The sequence below is a fragment of the Staurois parvus genome, unplaced genomic scaffold (genome assembly GCF_062004578.1).
Source record: "Staurois parvus isolate SC_StPar_1 unplaced genomic scaffold, SC_StPar_1.0 ptg000902l, whole genome shotgun sequence".
NCBI lineage: Eukaryota > Metazoa > Chordata > Amphibia > Anura > Ranidae > Staurois > Staurois parvus.
In genome coordinates, this window is record NW_028318698.1 from 1,333,852 (window position 1) to 1,358,694 (window position 24,843).

The 24,843-nt window shown below is 45.8% G+C and overlaps 1 protein-coding gene across 1 annotated transcript in view; it reads left to right on the forward strand.

Moving 5' to 3' along the window:
* The first annotated feature begins 6,134 nt into the window (after positions 1-6,134).
* Positions 6,135-24,843, forward strand: part of NIBAN2 (niban apoptosis regulator 2) — a 124,847-nt gene continuing 106,138 nt past the window's right edge. The window contains exons 1-2 of the mRNA XM_089656394.1: positions 6,135-6,180; positions 13,070-13,149. Of these exons, the coding sequence (XP_089512520.1) occupies positions 13,095-13,149 (55 nt within the window). The 5' untranslated portion in view covers positions 6,135-6,180; positions 13,070-13,094. The remainder of the gene's footprint in view (positions 6,181-13,069; positions 13,150-24,843) is intronic.

Below are 24,843 nucleotides of genomic sequence, written 5' to 3' on the forward strand. Positions count from 1 at the left end.
AAAAAAAAATTTTTTGTCAAACAATAGAAAATATTAAACCAATAAAACATGAAACTGCTAAATTTCTTTTAATTTGCATAAATAAGTGCCATAAGATGCCACCATCACCAATGTTAAAGACAAAATCAGTGTTACGGATGGACTGTATCTGTTGGCAGTTGCAGGGTGACAGTTGCAGTGAGTAAAGGATGATGGATCCACACTCCCCAGGCAATGGGGGGAGATAAAATGTTGTGACAGCAGGCAGCTGAACTGAGCAATCTCACACAATGACAGACACAACACACCACCAACACTGACACAGATCAGCAGGCCTAGTAGGCACTAGAAGAGCAGACTGTGGGATTGTGATGATGTCATCACTCACTGACACATTGCACATGTGATGGATGGCTGGCCAGGTCACACTCACACAAACACGAGACATCAGGGTCAGACATTATCTTCTTCTACAGGCTCAGCTCCTTCTCCGCTGATGAATGGGAAGAGAAGAGCTGGAACTCCACAGTGATCAGCAGCCGCCAGTTGGCTTGCAGTAAGGGATTGAGTCTGAGAGGAACACTGAAAGGAGTGACAGCTCAGCTGCTACAGTGGCATCCTCCTCTGTTCTTTCTTCCTCCCCTTTGCTGCCCCTCCTCTAAAGCTGAAGGATCATTTATGACCTGGCAGCGTGCCACACAAAGTGCCGGTCTGTGCTGCCCCCAGGCACCCCTAGGTGGCAGTGCAACCTATGCGGCCACCTAGTTTGCCTACTGGAAGCTCCTGCCCTGTGCATTCCCATACTTTTATGGTGTGAGTATACATTTTTTACTGTTATAGCATGGAATGCTTTGGAAGAATTTATCAGGTTCTGGTCTCAGTAAGGTTGAGAACCACTGGTCTAGGGGGTGGTAAGAGCACTTTTACTTACCTGATCCTTCCCTCCCCTGGCAACCAGCACTCTCTTCTATCCAGCAATGGACTGTCCCTCAGCATTCTCACATGTGATGTAGGGCTGTCCTTGCATAGGTCTTAATGATGTTAGAAGACCTTAAACCACTGGAGTATAGGGGAGAAGAGGCTGCAGGGATCGGTCCAGCAGTACAAAAAAGGCTGTAGTAGAGGAGAATCAGAAAAGTACAAGCCTTGCACCTGATAACCCTAGACATAAACAAGCAGTCAACCCTTGCAGTGCAGACGCAGCCCCACCGCGGGGGAGGAGTTTTAGTATTCGCGGAATTCAGCTTGAACATTCAATTTTAAAGTAAATGGACCAAATTCACTGTTAGAACTTTGCTGGAGAACATTTTTTAATCCTGCTCCTTCAATTTTTTTCTGTTGCTACAGTTGAAAACAATAGTCATTTTGACCCATTAACCATTAGAAGATTGAACAAATGTTCAAAAATCAATTTTTTTTAAATTAAATCCTGCCTGACTTTATTTACAAAGTTACATTGGTTCAACTTGGACCAATATAAGTATGTATGTGCCATAGCTGGCTGGTTCCTGTGTAAGCCAGAAATAACTGTAGTAGTCTCTGCTACAACGGTGATCGCTTCTAATTTCTGGGTCCTATGCCAAATGGCTACCCTGCTGTATAGTGAATACACAGGAAGTCACTTGCTCAGCATGGGCCCCATTCATAGAACACTTTTCATTTTATTAAAGAAGCAAAGCAAAGGACATGCTGGTGCCATTCCTGGCTTCCTTCTATCTAGATAGAACGAAAAGAACTAATCCGGCATTAGAATTCCAGTTAAGAAACTAAAGTAAAAACAGGTGGGGGCATCTAGTGGTGATACGTGAGAACTACATTCCTAACACCCTGTTACATGTAAATGGCAATGTTATAAATTGCATATCATTCCAATTTTTATGCCCCCAGGTACATAGGAACAGACCTTTGTCAGCATCATGGCAGTTTTCTTTACTGCCGATTAAGGGTTATCAGTAAATGTAAAGATAATCATATGCGGCTGCTTTTTTCATCAGCCCAGTCACTGTGCATTTACTATAGAGGTAAATCCATCCAAATGGATGTTTTACTTTCAGGTGGTTACTGGGATGCTGAATTGTAGACTGGTATCATATTTCTTCCTTACCTCCAGCATGTGATATACATCTTCCAGAGTTTTCAGTTCCCAAACCAATGGCTAGATTCTCCATAATGTAGAATAAACAAGTATTTGGGTGGTTCAGCTACAAGAGTGACAGCTTTGTTGTAGCCTTCCAAGAAGGGAACAAGCTACAAAGGAGAACTCTCACTGCGCTCTAAAAAACAAAACAAAATAAAAAGTCAGGGTAATCACACCACCTGTGCCCATCAAACATGAAATATCAGTTCTGTGTGGAGTTGATCTTTCAAGGACCACCTCTAGCCTACCTGCCCCATCTGGTTTTAGAACCATTTCACACGCTCCTGCACTGCCTGTTTTTGCCTCCCAGAAGCCCCTGCTCTGCCACTGTCTTACCCTTGGCCTGAGCGTCAGTTGCTGATATCCTATGCTGACATCAGGCGATGGCAGCACTTACCTCTTACTGCTTCTTTGTTGGTGTCATCTGCTAACTATCTCTGCTTTCATTGACAGTGCTGTGGCACTCTATTTAAACGTCACCAGCCCTGGGCTCTGGGCTTGTGTTCGCTCAGTACTACACTGATGCTGCACTCTGTTTTTGATACCTTCAGTTATGATCTTGCTGACCTGTCTCTGGCTTACCCTATTGTCTGCTGCCTGCCCTGACCTTATTGTTACTGGGTTATGCTTACTGTCTTTCACATGCCCTATCCCTGAAATACACTTACTGTCTGCCACCTGCCCTGACCTCTGCCCATCCCCGTATTAGGGTTACTGCCTGCAGCCTGCTCTGACCTATGATTGTCCCTGGATTATGCTTATTGTCTGTGGCCTTCCCTGACCTCTGCCTGTCCCTGGATCATGCTTACTGTTTGTGGCCTGCTCTGATTTCTGCCTGTCCCTGGATCATGCTTACTGTTTGTGGCCTGCTCTGATTTCTACCTGTTTCTGGATTATGCTTACTGTTTATGGCCTTCCCTGACCTTTCTTGTCCCTGAATTTACCTTATTGACTGACACCTGCCCTGACCTTTGCCTGTGCCTGGATGACATTTATTGTCTGCCACCTGTTCTGATGTCTGCTTGTCCATGGATTATGGTTACTGTTTGTGGCCTTTCTTGACCTCTGCCAGTCCCTGGATTTAGTTGTATTGACTGTCACCTGCCCTGACCTCTGCCTGTCCCTGGATGATGCTTATTGTCTGCCACTGTCCCTGATCTCTGCCTGTCTCTAGATTATGCTTACTGTCTGCCAACTGCCCTGACCTTTGCCTGTCCCTGAATGATGCTTATTGTCTGCCACTGTCCCTGATCTCTGCCTGTCTCTGGATTATGCTTACTGTCCTACTGTCTGCTGCCTGCCATGACCTTTGGCTGTTCCTGAATTACAGTTACTGTCTGCTGTCTGTCCTGACCTATGCCTGCCCCTGAATGATGCTTATTGTCTGCCACCGTCCTGGATCTCTGCCTGTGTATGGATTCAACTGCTGCAGAAAGAACCATACAGGGGAAGGATTCCAGTAATTGTCCCTCCGTTACACCCATCATCCTCCCTGCTTACCATACGGTTCCCCATGTTGCCCAGGCCCCTCTGTGTGCACCCCCACAATGCTCCTGGGTTCCCTTCTCTCCCTCCCACTGGTAACTACAAGCACACAATAGGATCCTTCAGGATGATGAACACAATAAGGTACCGATTACTCACTGTGTTCATTCATAATTGAAGCATAATAACCTGTCTTTTTTTTTGGGGGGGGGGGAGTTCAGGCTTGCTGTAAGGGGTCCCATGGATTCTAACAGCAGCCCTGGAGGCTGCTATAGGTGAAGCCACACTAGCCATCTATAACCGCTGACCATCTGGTTCCGAGAACAGAAAAACACCTCCTGGGCAGCTAATCCACAACTTTAGAACCCAAGTATTTTCTGATATGAGGTCAGTAAATATACTACATAGAGGGGAAGTGCAGGACGAGGGAGCAGTCAGTGAATTTACCCTACCCTCTACGTTTGGTATATTATTTATTAATCCAAGGCTTTTTAGGGAAACGATTTTGGCGATCCACAGGCTGCTAGGCTTGACTGTAATGACAGCAAGCATCCACTAGAGGGTGTATTTTCTTTTAAGAAAAATGCTTTAGATCTGCAGTTGGAAAAAGTTGTAACCTCAAAAGAAGAATTATGGAATTTAGTTCTCGGGTATTACATTAAATATTCTTCATTAGCTGAAAAAGTCTGGAATTGTCAGATTAATAGAAAACATCACAAACAGCTGCACTGCCCAAGCAAAGAGCAGTGCTGACAGCTTCTAAGTGTATGCAGACCTCTTGTAGAGAGTGGGAGATGGAGCAGGGGTGCACTGATAACTCATGGGGCCCCCGGGCAATAGGGAATCATGGGGCCCCTGTGTCCTTGCCCAAACTCAAAAAAGCCTATGAAAAAGGTACCAGGGGCATCTCATGGGGCCCCCTACTGACCCCGGGCCCTCGGGCAGTGCCCACGTTTCCAAATGGTCAGTCCGCCCCTGAGATGGAGGGAACATTCATGGTACGCAATCCATTGTGGTGCGTTAGTGTACACACAACAATGTGCGTTATGGCATGCATTATTGTGCATTGTTTTACAGCAGCCCATTCGTTATGAAGGGATGCCAATGCACCACAATGGATGAAAGAAAAAGTACATGACCTTTTTTTTTTTTTTTTAAATCAGTGAGTGCATGATATCTGCGTTGTGGTGTGCCGCAATGTGTCATGCATTGCATTGGGGTGCCATTCACGACCAATAGAACTGCAATGCACTGCACAGAAAGCAGGTGTGTTGCCATGCACTGTCACAATGTGCTATATAAATCCTGTATAATAATGTACATTACTGCAAGTGTTGTCACAGAATATAATGAACCTACTGTATATTGATTGGGCAACTTACAAAAAAACTATATAAAACAGGTAAAGCTACTTGATCCATGGTGGATCGCTTTTCAGAGATCCTGCCAGCTGTTTTTTTGCTTCTGCATTTTTTGTTGACAAATGGCAGTTCATAACGAGGATAATGTGTTGGAACCAAGTGGAACCGCTAGCCAGATATTCTCAGATAAATATTGGACCCCCCCCCCAAAAAAAAAAAAATCCTGGGGTGCCCTATTAGTGGTTAGCATATCTGCCTTGCAACACTGGGGTCCTTGGACAAATCCCAACCAGGACACTATCTGCATGGAGTTTGCATGTTCTCCCTTTACCTGAATAAGTTAACTCTCACTAAAGATAAACTTGGGAACAGTTTGAACCAATCTCTAGTTCAACTTTGAAATTGCGCTTTTTTAAAAATCCAATCAGCTGTGTTCTCTACAAAGTGGTGGCATTGGCCTCGTATGGATACATGCCTGTATTTAGGTATAAGTACCTGAAATAAATAATAAATATCCATCGAAGGGTACTGACGGTGGGGAATGACCTGGATTGCAGCTGATTGGTTTAAAAATAAAAGCGGCAGTCAAAAGTTTGGAGGATGTCCAAGCTCATCTCTACTTCCAAAATTTCAAAAAAATCCTATTAGTAGATTTAGATCGTGTCCAAAAAATTGGCCCTGGTATAAATATCTATGTAAGATGGAGACATTAGATAATAAGCTCCTTGAAGGAGGGACTGATGGCAATTGAAGTGTATGGACAGATCTGTGTAAATTGTCTGTGCTATATAAACCTTTGTAATATTATTAATAGTCAGTTTCTGGGGGTCACCTTCTGGGGGGTCAGATCCTCTTATTGGCCACCAAATAAAATAGGTAAACTCGATGACCAATAAGAATCCTTTATCTGGAGGAGCGGGGTCAGGTGAAGTATGGATAGGTGAGATCCCCCCACAGATGTCTCCTATCACAGACCCCCCATAGATGACGGTGATCTCTCAGTGTGTGTCCCCCCCGTTTTGTGATCGGACCCTCCAGATGACCTTCCCGAAGAGAGTAATGAAGAGATACAAAGTATTCCTGGAGAGGGAGAGGGAGAGGAAGAGGGAGGGGAGGGGCGGAACGGGGGCGGGGCCGGGGAGGAGGGACAGAGCGGAGACTGCTGGGTGTGTCACATCTACCGAGAATCCGCCGGAGACACAACGGAGATCGCACGAGGTACGTCCAGGGAGAGATCGGGGATATGTGCGGGGAGCAGAGACAGCAGACACCGACAGAAGAGGGACGAGACACAGGGGGAGCAGAGGAGAGGGATGGGACACAGGGGGAGCAGAGGAGAGGGACGGGACACGGGGAGCAGAGGAGAGGGACGGGACACAGGGGGAGCAGAGGAGAGGGATGGGACACAGGGGGAGCAGAGGAGAGGGATGGGACACAGGGGGAGCAGAGGAGAGGGATGAGACACAGGGGGAGCAGAGGAGAGGGATGAGACACAGGGGGAGCAGAGGAGAGGGATGAGACACAGGGGGAGCAGAGGAGAGGGATGAGACACAGGGGGAGCAGAGGAGAGGGATGAGACACAGGGGAGAGGGATGAGACGCAGGGGAGAGGTATGGGATACAGGGGAGCAGAGGAGAGGGTTGACACATGGGTGAAGAGGTAGAAAGGGTTGTATGGGCAGAGAAAGTGATGAGAGCACAGAGAAGAGGAGACTGTGGACAGATGCCTGGAGAAGAATCATGAAACAGTGTGGGTGGAGAGGGCAGAGAAGAGGAGACTATGGACAGAGTGAGGATGAGGCAGAGATAGTGGACAGGACAGAGCTGGAGCATGGAGAATTGTAGACATGGCAGGTCAAGACTGTGGAGGGGAGAGACTTGGGGGGGGGGGGGGACTGTGGACAGGACAGCGCGTTTGTGTGGAGACTCTGGAAAGGACAGTGGGGTAGGGAGACTGTGGACTGGACAGGACAGTGGTGGGGGGGAGAGAGACTGTGGACTGGACAGTGGTGGTGGGGGGGGAGAGAGACTGTGGACTGAACAGTGGTGGTGGGGGGGGAGAGAGACTGTGGACTGAACAGTGGTGGTGGGGGGGGGGGGAGAGAGACTGTGGACTGAACAGTGGTGGTGGGGGAGAGAGACTGTGGACTGAACAGTGGTGGTGGGGGGGGGGGGAGAGAGACTGTGGACTGAACAGTGGTGGTGGGGGGGGGGGGGGAGAGACTGGACTGAACAGTGGTGGTGGGGGGGGGAGATACTGTGGACTGAACAGTGGTGGTGGGGGGGGGAGAGAGATTCTGGACTGAACAGTGGTGGTGGGGGGGAGAGAGACTGTGGACTGGACAGTGGTGGTGGGGGGGGAGAGAGACTGTGGACTGGACAGTGGTGGTGGGGGGGGAGAGAGACTGTGGACTGGACAGTGGTGGTGGGGGGGGGGAGAGAGACTGTGGACTGGACAGTGGTGGTGGGGGGGGGGAGAGAGACTGTGGACTGGACAGTGGTGGTGGGGGGGGGAGAGAGACTGTGGACTGGACAGTGGTGGTGGTGGGGGGGGGGGAGAGACTGTGGACTGGACAGTGGTGGTGGTGGGGGGGGGGGAGAGACTGTGGACTGGACAGTGGTGGTGGTGGGGGGGGGGGAGAGACTGTGGACTGGACAGTGGTGGAGGGGGAAATAGACTGGACAGTGGTGGAGTGGGGGGGGGAGAGACTGGACAGTGGTGGAGTGGGGGGGGGGAGAGACTGGACAGTGGTGGAGTGGGGGGGGGGAGAGACTGGACAGTGGTGGAGTGGGGGGGGGGAGAGACTGGACAGTGGTGGAGTGGGGGGGGAGACTGGACAGTGGTGGAGTGGGGGGGAGAGAGACTGGACAGGACAGTGGTGGTGGTGGGACAGAGACTGTGGACTGGACAGTGGTGGTGGTGGGACAGAGACTGTGGACTGGACAGTGGTGGTGGTGGGACAGAGACTGTGGACTGGACAGTGGTGGTGGTGGGACAGAGACTGTGGACTGGACAGTGGTGGTGGTGGGACAGAGACTGTGGACTGGACAGTGGTGGTGGTGGGACAGAGACTGTGGACTGGACAGTGGTGGTGGTGGGACAGAGACTGTGGACTGGACAGTGGTGGTGGTGGGACAGAGACTGTGGACTGGACAGCGGTGGTGGTGGGACAGAGACTGTGGACTGGACAGCGGTGGTGGTGGGACAGAGACTGTGGACTGGACAGCGGTGGTGGTGGGACAGAGACTGTGGACTGGACAGTGGTGGTGGTGGTGGTAGGACAGAGACTGTGGACTGGACAGTGGTGGTGGGACAGAGACTGTGGACTGGACAGTGGTGGTGGTAGGACAGAGACTGTGGACTGGACAGTGGTGGTGGGACAGAGACTGTGGACTGGACAGTGGTGGTGGGACAGAGACTGTGGACTGGACAGTGGTGATGGTGGTGGGACAGAGACTGTGGACTGGACAGTGGTGGTGGGGGTGGGACAGAGACTGTGGACTGGACAGTGGTGGTGGGACGTGGACTGGACAGTGGTGGTGGTGGGACAGAGACTGTGGACTGGACAGTGGTGGTGGTGGGGGGACAGAGACTGTGGACTGGACAGTGGTGGTGGTGGTGGGACAGAGACTGTGGACTGGACAGTGGTGGTGGTGGTGGTGGGACAGAGACTGTGGACTGGACAGTGGTGGTGGTGGGACAGAGACTGTGGACTGGACAGTGGTGGTGGTGGGGGAGAGAGACTGTGGACTGGACAGTGGTGGTAGGGGGAGAGAGACTGTGGACTGGACAGTGGTGGAGGGGGGAGCGACTGTAGACTGGAAAGTGGTGGAGGGGGGGGGGGAGAGAGACTGGACAGTGGTGGAGGAGGGGGAGACTGTGGACTGGACAGTGGAGGCGGGAGGCTATGGACTGAAGAGTGGAGGACGGAGGCTGGGGACTAGCAGGGAGTGTCAGAGACTGTAAACGGCAGAGAAGGAAACAGTCAATGAATGAGACAGGCAGGGTGTGGAGGTCAGACACATTCTGCTCTTTAGTTTGTCTCTCTGGGAAGCAGCCAGACCAGTCCCTCCCCCTCTAAATGTATTACTCAGTCCAAATCCTGCTTGCTGACTTTAACCCTCTGCATCTTCTGTTCATATTTCTTCTCCTCTTTCTCTTGGATTGTCTCAGTTTTTTGATGGTTATTGTTCACAAGTGTCTCTGGTATTTAGATCTGTTTGAGGTTACCGAAAAATCCCCCTTTCTGCATTTCTGAATTCGTATGACCCTTCGGTGATGGACTAAGCTTTCATAATGTGAACCAGTGGAGAGAATAAACCAACTGAACTGATGTGAAGGTTCTGGAGATGTCTGCAGACAGGGCAGTTCTGTCAGTCTGTGGTCCCGACAAGTTGGGTTCTTCTCTTCCAAACTGTTACCAGCTTACTTGGATGCTGACTCTTGGCCACCGGACTCCCGAATCATACTGTTGGTGAATCACTTTCATGGTTAGCCATTAAATACAAGCGTTGGATAAGAAGATGGTCACATTTTGCAAAGGGAAGACCCCCCCACCTCCATTCAGGGGTCCAAGGTTTTCAACAACCTGAGTTTTTTTTCTCACCACAGGTTCACTTTACATTACTTGTAATTTGGAAACTTTCTTTACATTCCTTTATTTAGTTACAGATAAAATTAACCTTATAAGTTACTGGCACCATATGATGTGGGTGTATCCTTGCCACTAACTTTGGCAAGCGTGCCCAATTCTTTCTAAGCAGCTCCCAGATTACCACTGGACATCATTTCCACCATCACAATGGGGGTTTTTCATAACCAACTGAGAGGCAGCAAAATTGCATTGTAGGAGATGGGGCCACACCCATGCTCAACTAATGAAAAGTTGAAACTTGCATGGGTCAGCTTGGGGTTCCTAGATAACTTTGGAGTTACCAAACGGATACATCCAAGAAGTGCTGGTACTGCAATACTTACAGAGCAGTGAAGGGAAAACGATAATTTGGAGGGCTCACTGGCTCGTGTTGGGCAGCTCACATACATACAAGGCTCCCCTCCAATAGGTACCCAGAAAGTCACTTAAAGCTTCAACCAATGGAAAAAGTGCCAGACCAAAATTGTAAAGGAGTCCAAACTGAATAACTGTATGGTTCACAATAGAACAACATGTTTCCGGGACAAAAAACATTAAACCGTGCTTAGAATCTGGTAAGAACTTTAGTTGAACTGAAGGAGGAACTTGGCTATATTGCTCTGTATAGGTAAGATCTCCACCTGTTATGAGCAGGATCAACAGTTACCAGTGATCATGGCAGTAACATCCTTTGGTTGTTGCTACCATTAATGCTGGCACAAACGATCTTTGTTAACTAGCTACTTGTGAAGGTTTTACCTTTACAGACCAATACAGCCAAGTCTACCTTTGAGTACAGCTAGAGTTCATTACAACCTGAAGCCCTGGCAGAGAGGAAGTTTCTAAGACCCCTGAAATGTGTTGGATGTGTCATTGTGAACCATTGATTCTTGATTTCTTTTACGATATTGCTCTGGTGCACTCCTGCTGTTGGTTAAGGCATTGAGGCACTTTGGTTATTCATAGTGTTTCACAGAAAATTGATGGTGCCTACTAACAATGTCTAAGGTTAGTTTTATGTGTTGTTTCTGTATAGGTAAGATCTCCACCTGTTATGAGCAGGATCAACAGTTACCAGTGATCATGGCAGTAACATCCTTTGGTTGTTGCTACCATTAATGCTGGCACAAACGATCTTTGTTAACTAGCTACTGGTGAAGGTTTTACCTTTACAGACCAATACAGCCAAGTCTACCTTTGAGTACAGCTAGAGTTCATTACAACCTGAAGCCCTGGCAGAGAGGAAGTTTCTAAGACCCCTGAAATGTGTTGGATGTGTCATTGTGAACCATTGATTCTTGATTTCTTTTACGATATTGCTCTGGTGCACTCCTGGTGTTGGTTAAGGCATTGAGGCACTTTGGTTATTCATAGTGTTTCACAGAAAATTGATGGTGCCTACTAACAATGTCTAAGGTTAGTTTTATGTGTTGTTTCTAGGCACAGATAAACTTTAAGATGTGAACAAATATTTATAGTCCATATTATAAAAAGATATATAGCTTCCTGGTGCTCCAAGATAAAATTCAGAGTGATTAGCTTAAAAAAAATCATCAAGCCCATGGAAATAATTTTGCCATGGAAAGACATTGCCACCATGGCCTATTGACTTCTTACCAGTTCGAAAAGTAATCCTCCCACGTGGTACTTACATGTACCTATCTAAGAGCGTTTAGTACATCCATACTCAGGTATTTACCCATATTAAGGCTAGGTTCATACTTATTGTGGACCATATATAGCCCTCCGTCAAGCTCAGATGTTGGTTTCTAGCTTGATTAAGGTCCAGACATAGGATGAAATGTTGCCATGTGACCTAATAGGAGCGTAGCTGTTTTGTTCTGACATTCTTAGGCCATAAAAGCGCTAATGACTAAGTCCTGTTTATGGATGTACTACTATTTTCTAATGCTTGAGGTTAGTCTAAGTTTCCGAAGGTGGTGTCCTCCTGGTACTGGGCAGTGAATAAGTTTTGTGCCCCTGAAGTCCTGTAGATTTTGCAACCTTTTAGGTTATTATGGGAAAATAATAGCAGGGCATGCTGGGAATTGAAGTTTATGCACATCCAGAGAGTTTGAGGTGGCAGAAGACTGAAGGAGATAACTGCAGGCTATTGGTTAAAAATTTACCTTTTGAAAAGGTTTTTGGTTCTTGTTGTGTACACAGAGTTTGTATGGTTGTTGCATATGCTGTAAACCATGGCGCCGACCTTATCTCTATGAAAACAATGGAGAACAATTGGGAAATTGACTTGATGTTTCCAGTCTGGCTCAGCATTTTTTTTTAGGAGTCTGACATACATTTTAGTCATCTCTACGCTTTGGGCTGGTTCACACCAGTGTGGTATGACACCGCTGGAGGAGCATATGGTTTCAATGGTGCCTGTTCAGATGATTGCTGAAACATAAACCCTGCAAACGAAGACTCCTGAAATGGGAGTTCACCATAGAATTAGTTTAGAAACCTTAAGCAGCCATATATTACATGAATTTCTGACTTCTACCTGCTCTCCAGTTTTTAGCAGTCAGCATTAGAAACTGCCGGCCATGACAACATGCTACGCTTGGTGTTGCTCAACCCACCGGTGCCATCTATGTCTTGTAATTGCAAAGCCTGACTGGGAAACCCTTCCTCTGTGTCCTGATGCTTTTAAAGATGTAGATAGAATGAGGACAGATGAGCGATACCAAGAGTTGCATGATCTCATTAGTAAATAGCCAGCAGTGTCTGATGGACAACCAGAGCATGGATGGAAGTCAAATATGGCACCTATGCATTTTTTGACTGCATCTGATAGGTTGCCCTCATTGCTCTGCCAATAATTTTCCACCCAACTTGACAAAAGTTGATTAACTGATTGGCGCTTCTTGGATTGAAGCTTGTTTATCCAGTTGGTGCAACAGGGCCACCCACAGGTTGAATTTTGTGTCCGTTTACCAGGAATAGGCCAATGTTCAAATGTATTGAAATTTGGTCAGTCCCCACAGAACCGGCCAAATTAATCCCGTCTATGGGCAGCTGGATAGTACAAGATAAAGTAGAAGGTTCTTCAATCTGCTTGAAATCTGCAGCCAGACCTCTTTTTTTTTTTCCTTTCCATTTCTTTGTTGGAAGCCAACACTGGTGCATATTTGTGGTTCCTTTGACTGGTTAATGCCATATTTCTGCTGATAAAGTCCATCCGTGTTGCTGTAGGTTGTCCGTACTCTAACTGGAACTGTGCTATTTCCTGTTGGCATGTCCTTCTGCCAGCTGTTTTTCCTATCAGGGACTTCCTGAGTCTTTCTTCTCCTGAATGCCTCTCCTTCTGCTCACATGCCATCTTTTTGTCTTCAGTACCATGACAACTCGCTCTCCTCTCCGCTTCACACCCCTTCTCACCGCAGTCCCTGCCTGATCCCTCCTCCTCTTCTCACACCCTGTGATCTCCATCCCGGTGCTGCCTCTAAATCTCGGCTTTCTATTCCCTGGTAGGACCTGCTGCGCTCTCTGCACGGCCATGGGGGACGTTATATCGAGTCACCTGGATGAAAGCCGACGCCAGCAAATTGCAGGTAAGATCCCGAGACTCTGGAGCATTGTTTGGCAGTATGAATGTCTCTCTGCAGAGCATCTGTTAGATGGTTTCTGCAGAGCATTTTTCCCTGTTTGTGCGGTTCCTTCCATCAAACAACATATGTCGGTGTGTGTGTGTGGGTGATTGTGCGTTTGTAGAACATCTTTCCAGAGGGAAGGAGTGGGTGCTGGCTGGTTTCATGCAGTGCTTGGCAGCCTCGTGCTGCATAACAGGTGCCTACATGTACAGGGACTGTTTTCTCCATTCAGGGCGCCGCAGCTCCGACTTACTCAAGGCATTCAAATAGTCGTATGAAAAAGTTTTGGGCGTGCCTGGCAAAATTACACGTTTTTGTTGATTTTATATGTTAAAGGTAAATGCTGCCTGTACGGGAAACATACCTGAACATGACATGTCATTGCAGATTTTAATATGCATGGACTATTTATTGGTTGTGTTTTAATTATCTCTTTTGGGGAATCAGTAGGCAGATGTCAAATGTGTGCTGTATGGGCAAGCTGACCGAAGACTATTTCGGAGCTAGAAGGGTTTTGCAAGGAAGAGATGAGAGATACTAAGAGGATTGCTGCATATTGGAGTTACACTCTGTTTACTACTGTCAAGATGACTTTTGGCTTCCTAGTGGAGGTGATTTGGGCAGCTGTAAAGCCCCCCATTACTTCAGAACCCCCGAAAGGTATCAGTAGGGCCATCATTCACGGATAACTTGTAAAGGCTTTTTAGTAGTCACCCATGGACAGTTTTGGGTAACAAAGTTTGCTACCATTTTATGGATACACCCACTTTCAGGGATTGGCACGTTTGGTACTTGATGCATCCCAATCTTTTATATTTTACCAAAAAATTGGTTGAAACAATGTGTTTGTGTGCAATAAAAATAGTCTATTTTTTTACTGAAAGTATGGGTTTGATAAATATGTGGGCTAATATCGTGTCATAAAAAATGACAGCTACTACCATTTTATTCTCCAGGGTCTACTTCCAAAAATATATAATGTTGAGAGGTTTTAACTAACCTTCAAGCCTAAGAGGTGCATTTAACATGTGAGCATAAAAGTGGCTCTGGTGGACAAGTGGTTAAAGGACATGTTCACCAATTCCTTCATGACTTATGCAGGACATAGACGGGTCGTTTACGAAAAATCGCCCGATATTCACACTGTTAGTGGGGAAATGCCGTCGGCCGTTTTTCGTGGATCTTTTCGTTTCTTTTTATCGGTCATGCTGGAAAAACCACGAAAAAAGGCCGTTTTTCGTGAGCATTGGTGGCAGCATCCATGGCAGCAACGACCCATTTTTCGTTTATCGGCCGACATTTCGGCGGATAAACAGGCCGGCTATGGCCAGCCTTACTACCTCAAGCTGACCCCTCCCACTTTCACTTTCAGGGGATGACTAACTCATGTAGACTTCACCTCCGCAACATTTCCAAAATACGTCCGTTGCTAACCCCGGAAACCACTAAGCAACTCATTCACTCCCTTATTATTTCACGACTTGACTACTGTAGCTCCCTCTTCATCGGCTTACCTCACCGCGGTCTATCCCCACTTCAGTCCATCTTGAATGCTGCGGCCGGGCTCATCCACCTCAAAAACCGCTCCGTATCCGCCACCCCCCTCTGTCAATCCCTACACTGGCTTCCGATTGCCCAACGCATAAAATTCAAAGTGCTGACACTGACGTACAAAGCTGTTCATAACACTGCCCCAAACTACATCACCGATCTGGTATCCATCTACCACCTAAAACGTACTTTCCGCTCCTCACAAGACCTCCTACTCTCTAGTTCCCTGGTCTCCTTTTCCCATGCCCGCCTCCAGGACTTACCACATCCTCTGGAACTCCCTACCCCAATCCATCAGACTATCACCTACTCTCCTCACCTTTAGGCGCACCCTGAAAACCTATCTCTTCAGGGAAGCCTACCCCGCCCTCAGCTAATTACTGAACTCCTCCACTCTTCCTACCACTTCATCCCCCACAGTTGTTTCCTCCTGTACCACTATCCCTTCCCTCCTAGATTGTAAGCTCCAAGGAGCAGGGCCCTCGAACCTCTCGTGTACTTAATCGTATTGTTACTATACTGTCTCGTGTACTGTCTCCCATTATAATGTAAAGCACTGAGCAAACTATTGGCGCTATATAAATCCTGTATAATAATAATAATGATGACTCCTCTGACTGTGGCAGACCCCTGCATTGTTTACAATCCAGGCCAGTTTTTACCTAGTGCCAGGCTGCCTACACACTAGTGTCCCTAATTACTTAAATTGGATATTTCTTCTGCAATTAGATCTTTGGGGGAAAAAAATAAAGTCTAACTCCACCTTTCTTACCATTTTACACCGATATTAGGGTGTAACATGGTGCCAGAATACAACCTGTCTCCTTGTAATGTCCTCTGTAAGCTCTCAAACCTATCCTTTCCCCCCTTAACTTCTGTTTTTCTGGAATGCATTGTGCACATTAGTTGTGGTCATGTGCACTGCTGTATGCACACTACAAACCCCATAGTCCAGGAGCAAGCAAGAAAGGGTGGCTATGTTCCTACAATCAGTGGGACCATGGAGAAGAAATGTAGTCACCCTCCTAACAGTCAGATCAGCAGGAATTTGGAGGAAACAGAGCAATAGAAGGGACTTTTTTTCAGTAAACAATGCTCACTGGAATAGAATTATTTTTTTAAACCACATTATTTTTGATTGGAGGTTGGTGTATTACTGCGTCTCATTAGATACGACTGATGGTCACTGTTGACCAGTTTCTTGGATGGCTCTTCAATTTTGTCAGATTCCAAAAAATAAATAAAACAAAAAAGGTCATAACAGAGCAATCTTCATTTTTTTTCCCCCTATATTTTGGTTACTTAATGATTCGTTAATGATCTGTGTATGAGTGAAGCAGTCTTTGTGGAAAAGGACAATAAGGATCTTCTCGATGGGGACGTAGAAGGTGACTAAAGTTCTGGAGCAAGAAGGTGATGGAGCTTCAGTGAGGTCATAGAGGGTCATATAACGATGTGTTTGGTCTACGCCTGTTATTTTCTAACCAGCTAAATGATGCCTTATAGAATGGAGAGGAGTAATAACTAGGTTGGCTGTTATGAGGGAACATGACTTGTCCTGAAACTTTTCTGTGGTGGTTTTTAAAGCTAGAAAGGAATTGGGACAGGAATTAAGAACTGCTTATTTGTCTAATACTATATCCTTTATGTGACCGTATAATGAGATGTCCACTTTGAGGTGATCATTTCTAGTCTTGTATAGTTCTGCTGAGCTTCTAATAATATCCAACAAGCACTGATAATGTGCTAAAGTCAGAAATATCTTTCAAATTTCTCTTGATTTACTCCAACCAGCATTTTTTATAAGAAACCCTCCACAGCTAAAAATCGGTGCCACGCGGGATTGTACTACCTGCAGTCTGACATGTATGTGCCATCTGTCTTGGCTTCCTGTTTGTGATATACAATATGTACTCCTTGCTGTACACTTCTTTACATTATTTAGGCCACACTATATGGTGATGTACATTATATGCTCCACACGGTTCAACTCTGTATACTATGCTGTACATTATATGCGCCACATGGCTCAACTCTGTATACTATGTTGTACATTATATGCTCCACACGGCTCAACTTTGTATACTATGCTGTAGATTATATGCTCCACACGGCTCAACTCTGTATACTATGCTGTACATTATATGCTCCATACGGCTCAACTCTGTATACTATGCTGTACATTATATGCTCCACACGGCTCAACCCTGTAATTTCACTTTCTATGCCACACTGTAGATTGTGCTGTACATTATACTATACATAGCACTGTACACGATATAATCCATGCCACTCAATTCTGTACAGTATACTTTATTTCACACTACTGTACACCGTGCTGTGCATTATATACACCTTGCAGCTCCATACTGTTTACTGCACTGTATGTTATATACTCCATGCAACTGAACTCTGTACACTATACTGTAGTTTTATATTTTACACTATACACTGTACATTGTGCTATGCGTTATATATACACTCCTATATATACACTCTATACAATTCTCCACGCTGTACTGTACATGATATACTCCATGTCACTATAGTGTACATTACTTTACCCCACACTGTACACTGCGCTTTACATTTTATATGCTCTAAGCGCCATGCTGTACATTATATACTCTATGCAGCTCCACACTGTGTTGTACAATATTTATACTCTATGCAGATCCACACGATACGCTGTGCAGTGCAATACATATACTCTATGCAGTTACACACTGTACATTGTGCTGTGTGTTATATACACTCTTTGCAGCTCCACACTGTGCTATACAATATCTATACCCTACGCAGCTCCACATTGGGCTGCACAGTACATATAATCAGCTCTGCACTGTGCTGTACCATATAAATATATTCTATGCGTCGTCACACTGTACATGTGTTATACATTATGTACTCCACATTGTATGCTATGTCAGGCTCACTCAGACTGTGAAATCCACATGCAATCAAATAAGAGCGAATGTCTTAGGAGTCAAAAGTTTTTAAAAAAAATCAACCAGTGACTGCAGAGAACAGACAACAAACCCGTTTCAGAGGCAAGAACACCCCTCTTCATCAAGGTTACAAACAAGAATCTAAATATTAAAATAACAAATGTACAGAAAAAACTGAATAAATGAAATACAAAGATATACAAATAACACATAAAAAGGAAATAGGTCAAAAAGTGGCAACATAGACTTTTAAAGTAGTTCTAAAGGCAGAAAGTTTTTTTTGTACCTGAATGCATTCTCTGCATTATTGTAAAAAAAACCCTTCAAGCAGCTCCACCCCCCTTTCGTATACTTACCTGAGTCCGATCTTAATCCAGTGATGTGCGAGAGGCTATCTTGGCTCTCTCTCTCGTCATTGGCTCAAACACAGCAACGGGAGCCATTGGCTCCTGCTGCTGCCAATCACAGCCTGTTGGGGGGGGGCAGGGTGTAGAGCCCCTGTGTCTTAGAGACTTGCTATGGGGGCAGGAGGGAGGGGCCAGGAGTGCTTGTGGGGGACCGCAGAAGAGGAGTGTTGGAGCTGCTCTGTGCAAAACCACTTCACAGAGAAGGTAAGTATGACATGTTTGTTATTTAAAAAAAATAAAAAGTGAGCCTTCAGAATCCCTTTTGAAATATTTGCCTTAAAATATGCACCAGATATAAATGTAGATTGTAAGATTTTGTATTATGGAGATTGCCAGAGGAGGTGCAGGAACACCCAAAGGTGGTTGGGAACTCCCAGAGTACCCAGGTGGAATAGAACAGAGCTGGGAATTGTCAGGGAGATCTCGGTGTAGGAGTATCAAAGTCATACGTCTCAGCCAACCAGTCTATAACCAAACCGAGCCAACCGAAATCCAACCAGGCTATAACTAAAACCTACCAGCCAGGCTATAACCAAAACCAACCAACTGAAATTCCAACCAGTCTATAACTAAAACCAACCAGCCGAAATCTATCCAGACAATAACTAAAACCAACCAGACGATAACTAAAACCAACCAGTCGAAATCCAACCAGACGATAACTAAAACCAACCAGCCGAAATCCAACCGGACGACAACCAAAGCCAACCAGCCGAAATCCAACCGGACGACAACTAAAGCCAACCAGCCGAAATCCAACCGGACGACAACTAAAGCCAACCAGCCGAAATCCAACCGGACGACAACTAAAGCCAACCAGCCGAAATCCAACCGGACGACAACTAAAGCCAACCAGCCGAAATCCAACCGGACGACAACTAAAGCCAACCAGCCGAAATCCAACCGGACGACAACTAAAGCCAACCAGCCGAAATCCAACCGGACGACAACTAAAGCCAACCAGCCGAAATCCAACCGGACGACAACTAAAATACTACTTTTGGGTGGACCAACCTGGTGTTTCTCAATGTTTTTTCAGTTGTGGTTCCCTTTAAAAATATCCAAAACCTGGAGGCACCCAAGTCTAAAATGTAAATTTTACTTATCAATGGGAAACCTGAACCTGTGACAATGCACTTCATTGATGAGATTAACTTCTGAATGAAAGCCTCCCTCCGTATTAGAGACCCCCCCATTTCACATTAGTGTTCCCCCATCATGTCAGATGTCCTTAAATTGGAATCCCCCCTTTCACATCAGAGGCTCCCCATCATGACAGTTGCCTCCTCAGCATAGGTCCTTCTTTCATATTAGAGGTCTCCTTATCACATCAGAGATCCCCCATCATGTCATATGTCTGGCCACCACATTGGAACCCCCTCTTCATGTAAGAAGTCCTCATCATATCAGAGCACCTCATCCACATCACATTAGAGTGTCCCCTATATGAGCCTCCCCCAGGCCACCGAAGTGTTTATGCATCAGAGCCCTTTTGGTTTTAACACCACAGAAGAGGGTGGCAGGTGGAGAAGGTCTGGAAGTGGACTTCTGTCTTCTCCTGAATGCTGGGGGCAGACCTGCATGATGCATTGCCATGGTGTGGGTGAGTCGATCGCTATTACCAAAGAAACAAATGATGTTGTGGGTCCTGCCCCTAGAGCGTCATTGTTTGTTATGGTGCTGGTGGCTAGTCCAGGGCAGACTGGGTCCTGTGCTTGTGGCACCCTGAGGAAGTCCACACTGAACTCTTAAGAAACACTGGACTAACCCTTCATGGGATTTTGTCCCCGGTAAAAGAGCAATTCAGTAGATACATAAAATAATTTGTAGCTGCAAAGTGTACCATTCTCCAGACTATACTGAATTGTGGATTTGACGTTCGTGTATCTACAGGAATAGATGTGAGTAGGCACAGATCAGTAGAGCGCGTCTGTTGCCATGCAGTTTTCTGTCCTGGTCTCGGGAATTGCTGATTTTCCACCAATGGTAGCAGTAGTGTGGATCTAAAATGGTTTCTGAAACTGATTTTCTGCCGCGTCTTTGAGTTCTACCACCGGATGATACAGCTACATAGGGGAGACAGTCACTTTAACCATTCTTGGTGTAAGTAAACCCTAATGGCGGCCATACAGGTTTTGATAAATGATCAATTTATTTTCCAATAGGAATAGTTGATTCTTAGCACACTCCTTTCAGTGCAACCCTTCCCCAGGAACACAGCAGGCACAGGTGCAATGACATTACATACAATGCAGGGCCAACAGCTGGGCACCGAGGGCCCGCCCACAACCTAAAGCATCAGAGGGAAGAGGAGAGCGCTGCCTGCTGGGCGAGGGAGGGGTATGGTAAGTAAAAGTTCTTTTCTCTGGTACCCCAGGCTAAGAATGCATTTAACCCTTGAAGTGCAGGGGGATCCCGCAAGAAAGGCATTTTTTTTCAGTTCCCCAGAGATGTTCTTTAAATTTTTTTTTTCTTTAAGAACCAGACCGATATACAAATCAAAATGTCTTGATTGATGGGTGGATAACGCCTCCTAAGAGCAAGTCAACTGCTTTTATCAGGACTGAGAGTTCTTGAGAGGAGTACTGAGGCAGGGTGCAGTGATGTTTTCAGTAAGCTATGTACAGCACCCTGCCAGCCCTTCCACCAGCCATGATTTGCCTTTCTTGCATAGAGAAGCACAGAGACCCAGTGGTGATGTCACTAGGGTCTAAAATAAGGTATGTAATGAAAACAAAAAATGTCATTAGCATGTGATGAGGGGGAAGAGAGGAACTAAGGAAGGCAAAATAAAAGCAGATTAAACTTTTGGCTTTAACTATTTAAAAGACGGAACTCCAGGGGGTTCCAAGTTTCCTTCAGTCACTGATGGTGATATTAGGGACTTGTTGGTAAAATCCTTTGGCTGGATGGGGCTTGTCATTTTGGCAGAGGCCCTTGAAATAGAATTTTCCCCGGTATGAATTGGTTATAGAAGGGTGAGGAGGAGAAAAGCGTTGGAGCACCACGTAGTCACTGAGATCTCAGAAGGGAGGGGGAGACATTTCCACGGGTTAGGGCAGGATGCAGAGGACGGAAATTCCAGGGGATGGATGGGGAGGGGGAGGGGACTCTATTTGTACAGACTGGAGGGAAGTCTTGGGACCCCCAGAAATGTTACCCCGTATTACTTGCCATGGCAGGAAAGAGTTCTGCAGTCTTGCGACACGCATGTAGATGTGGTTGCAGCTGTAATGTAGTGGCCAGAAGTGTAATTTAAAAAAAAATATGGTTTCCTGATAAACTAAAAGCCCAAAGTACATCAAAACTCTAAGGGTTAGCCTGCCTGGGTTCAAATCCCAGTCAGGACACTATCTGCATGGAGTTTGAATGTTGTCTTTGTACTAGCGTGGGTTCCCTCTCCCACTCCAAAGACAGGCTGGTAGGTAATTTGGCTCCTGTCTACATTAATTTTTTATTTCGGGTACTTATACAGCGCCGTCAATTTACACAGCGCCGTCAATTTACACAGCGCTTTACATATATATTGTACATTCACATCCCTAACCCTCGAGGGGTGTACAATCTAAGGTCCCTAACTCACATTCATACACATACTAGGGCCAATTTAGACAGGAGCCAATTAACCTACCAGCATGTCTTTGGAGTGTGGGAAGTACCCGGAGGAAACCCACGCAGGCACAGGGAGAACATGCAAACTCCAGGCAGGTGGTGCCGTGGTTAGGATTCGAACCAATGACCCTATGGGCGGCACAGTGGCTCAATGGTTAGCACATCTGCCTTGCAGTAAATGGGTCATGGGTTCGATTCCCGACCATGGCGCCTCCTGCATGGAGTTTGCATGTTCTCCCTGTGCTTGCGTGCGTTTCCTCCGGGTACTCCTGTTTCCTCCCACACTCCAAAGACATGCTGGTAGGTTAATTGGCTCCTGTCTAAATTGGCCCTAGTATGTATGAATGTAAGTTAGGGACTTTAGATTATATGCACCTTGAGGGTTAGGGACTGATGTGAATGTACAATATATATGTAAAGCTGCGTACATTGATGGCACTATAAGTACCTGAAATAAATAAATAGTACTGCCAGGCGGAAGTGCTGTGCTGCCCACACAGTGGCCCCAGTATGTGTATATAAGTGAGTTAGGGACCTTAGATTGTAAGTTCCTTGAGCACAGGGACTGATATGAATGTATAATATGTAAAGCATTGTGAATATTGTTGGCAATTTATAAATACCATTAATAAATAATTAAGTGCACATGAGGAAAATCGGTGGCAGAACGTAAAACCCGGATGCATTTTGGTGCCTGGGAGCGCACAGCCATCTGTACAAATCAATGACCGCATATGGCTTTAGGGCTCATTCACACAAGAGGAAAAAAAAAGCTGCGTTTAGATGTGCACAGCGGTGCAATTTGCCTCCATACATTTTGTGTTGACGCAAAAGGTATCGGTTTCAGGCATCGGGAGTAAGAGTACTCATACAAATACTCGGAATCAGCACCGATATCTGCATTGGTGCATCCCTAATCTATAGTTAGCAATGAGCTCATACACACAGCTGCGCCTACCTACAAAAAATGTGCGCTCTAGCCGCACACAAAAAAAAGTAGGACACATCTTTGTCCAGGGCCACATAGTTCTGCAGATTGAACGCAGGTACGCTCATAAACACGTGCTTATGTAGTCATTCATTTGAATGAGGGTTGGTTCACACCGTGAATTGCGTGGAATATGGGTTTCCTTCACCACATTACGATGTGAACTGGCTCTGAAGGATTGTTTGCGCCTAAACATGAGTACTTTAGGCGCAGGATCTTCTGCTAGCTCTGCCAATGAAAACATGCGTTCCCTGCAGAAAATACACATATGCCCATGTGAATTAGCCCCTATGAGTATTGTGGTACCTGCTTAACACCAGCTTTTGTACATGCATGTGTTTACACTCAGAGCTGCGTGTGCCCTTGCATGGCTGTAATCTGTGGTTGGTACAGGCGGTTGTACGCAACACGTGTGACTCCTGGGTGCCAAAATATGGCCGCCCTGTAGCAATGTAGGAGTCAGATAAATAAAACATATTAATTGGACTAAAATAAAAACATAAACAAAAAAAGTTAAAAAAATAAATAAAGATAAAAATGAACAGACCAGATAAAGTGTTCACCTTTGCAGAAAAGAAGAAAATGCAAATGAAGCCCATGCACCCTCCCCATCCCCCACACCACCCCCAGACCCCTGGACCGGTCACACGGGCACTGACAGCTCAGTACAGCAGGGACTGGGGGAGGAGGGTGGGCAGGGTGTACAGTGTTAATTCACCTTTACATTTTGTCTGTATAGGTGAACTACTGCTTTAAATTAACAAACCCAGCTTTTGCTGCAATGTCTACCTTCAATCTAGAAATTTCCCCTGTAGTACTTTTCTTCTGCCACTAGGTGTCTTCACTATGTTGGCCAGCATCATTCAACCCTTGTCCTTTTGAACCCAGGTCATCCTGGACCCACTCCAGTCTGTGATTGGACAGTGAAAGGAGAAGCAGCACCAGGATGAGCTCATCTGTCACTCTGCTCTCTTCCCCTATAAGCATGCTTCTTAAATTCATGAACTGATTGACTTCCTGTGCTGCTTCTCCCTGTCACATTCCAGCTCTGCTGTGCAGAGACTGCAAGGAGGTGATACTAGGTCAATTACACTGCTCGCATCTACAAACTACAAATCATGCAGCTCTGTCATCATGGATCTTTTATTTCTTCCCGAAGTTTAGCTTTAAACAATGGCAGCCCCTGTAGTATCTCTGTAACACAAATGTGCCATTTATCCAGGAGAACACGACTGCTGGTGGTTTTTAAAGCAGTATTAAACCCAAAAGCAAACATTTATTATATTGCAGCTGACCAATTCTTAGATGTGGTGGCTGCATTAGTTTGCTTTTTCAGGCTTCTATTTTCATCTGGTGATCCAGCCAGCAAGTCTGTTTTCAACAGAACAAGCTCTCCAGACGGTGTAGCAGTTACAGAAACGAGACAAACCATTTACCACTGACAGGTGTGCTTACAATGATCAGCTTTTATTTATTCATGTAAAACTTTTATCCCAAAAGGAACAAAACCGTGTGCTGTAACTGATCATAGTATTAGCTGGAGTTTGGCTTCAATTTGTTAGTGTATCTAAATCTGCTTGTACATCTAATACACTCCTCTACCCCAGACTGACAATGCCACTGTCCAAATGTGCTCCTTCAGCCAGAGCAGGGGCACTCTTAACACAGGTGGTGTTACTGGCCAGATCAGCAGGTGAAAACAGAGGGAAAACGCCTAAAAAAAAAGAAAACTAATACAGCCACCACATCTAATGATTAGCAAGCTGCAATATATTACATTTTTTGTTTTTGGGTTTCATACCGCTGTAAGGAACAGGGCTGGGAATCAATAAAGTAGAACAATGCGCCACCCGTCAGAGGTTATAGAATTTCAAATATCCCAAACGCCTTACTGATATGTGAACCTTTACCTAAACATTACATAATCTGAACAAAAATGGATCCTAACACACCTTTCTAGTCCTTTAGATGTGATGGCCGCGTTTGTTTAAAATTTTCAGGCTTTTTTTTTTTCTTTGTTTTCAGTGGGGGATCCCATCATTACAATACTTCTGTTCCTAGGGTGACAACGCTCACCATACTGTTATCTATGGAGAAGCAGTGTTGTCACCTTAGGCTGCTCTCTGAATTTGGACTACAAAAGCCTCTG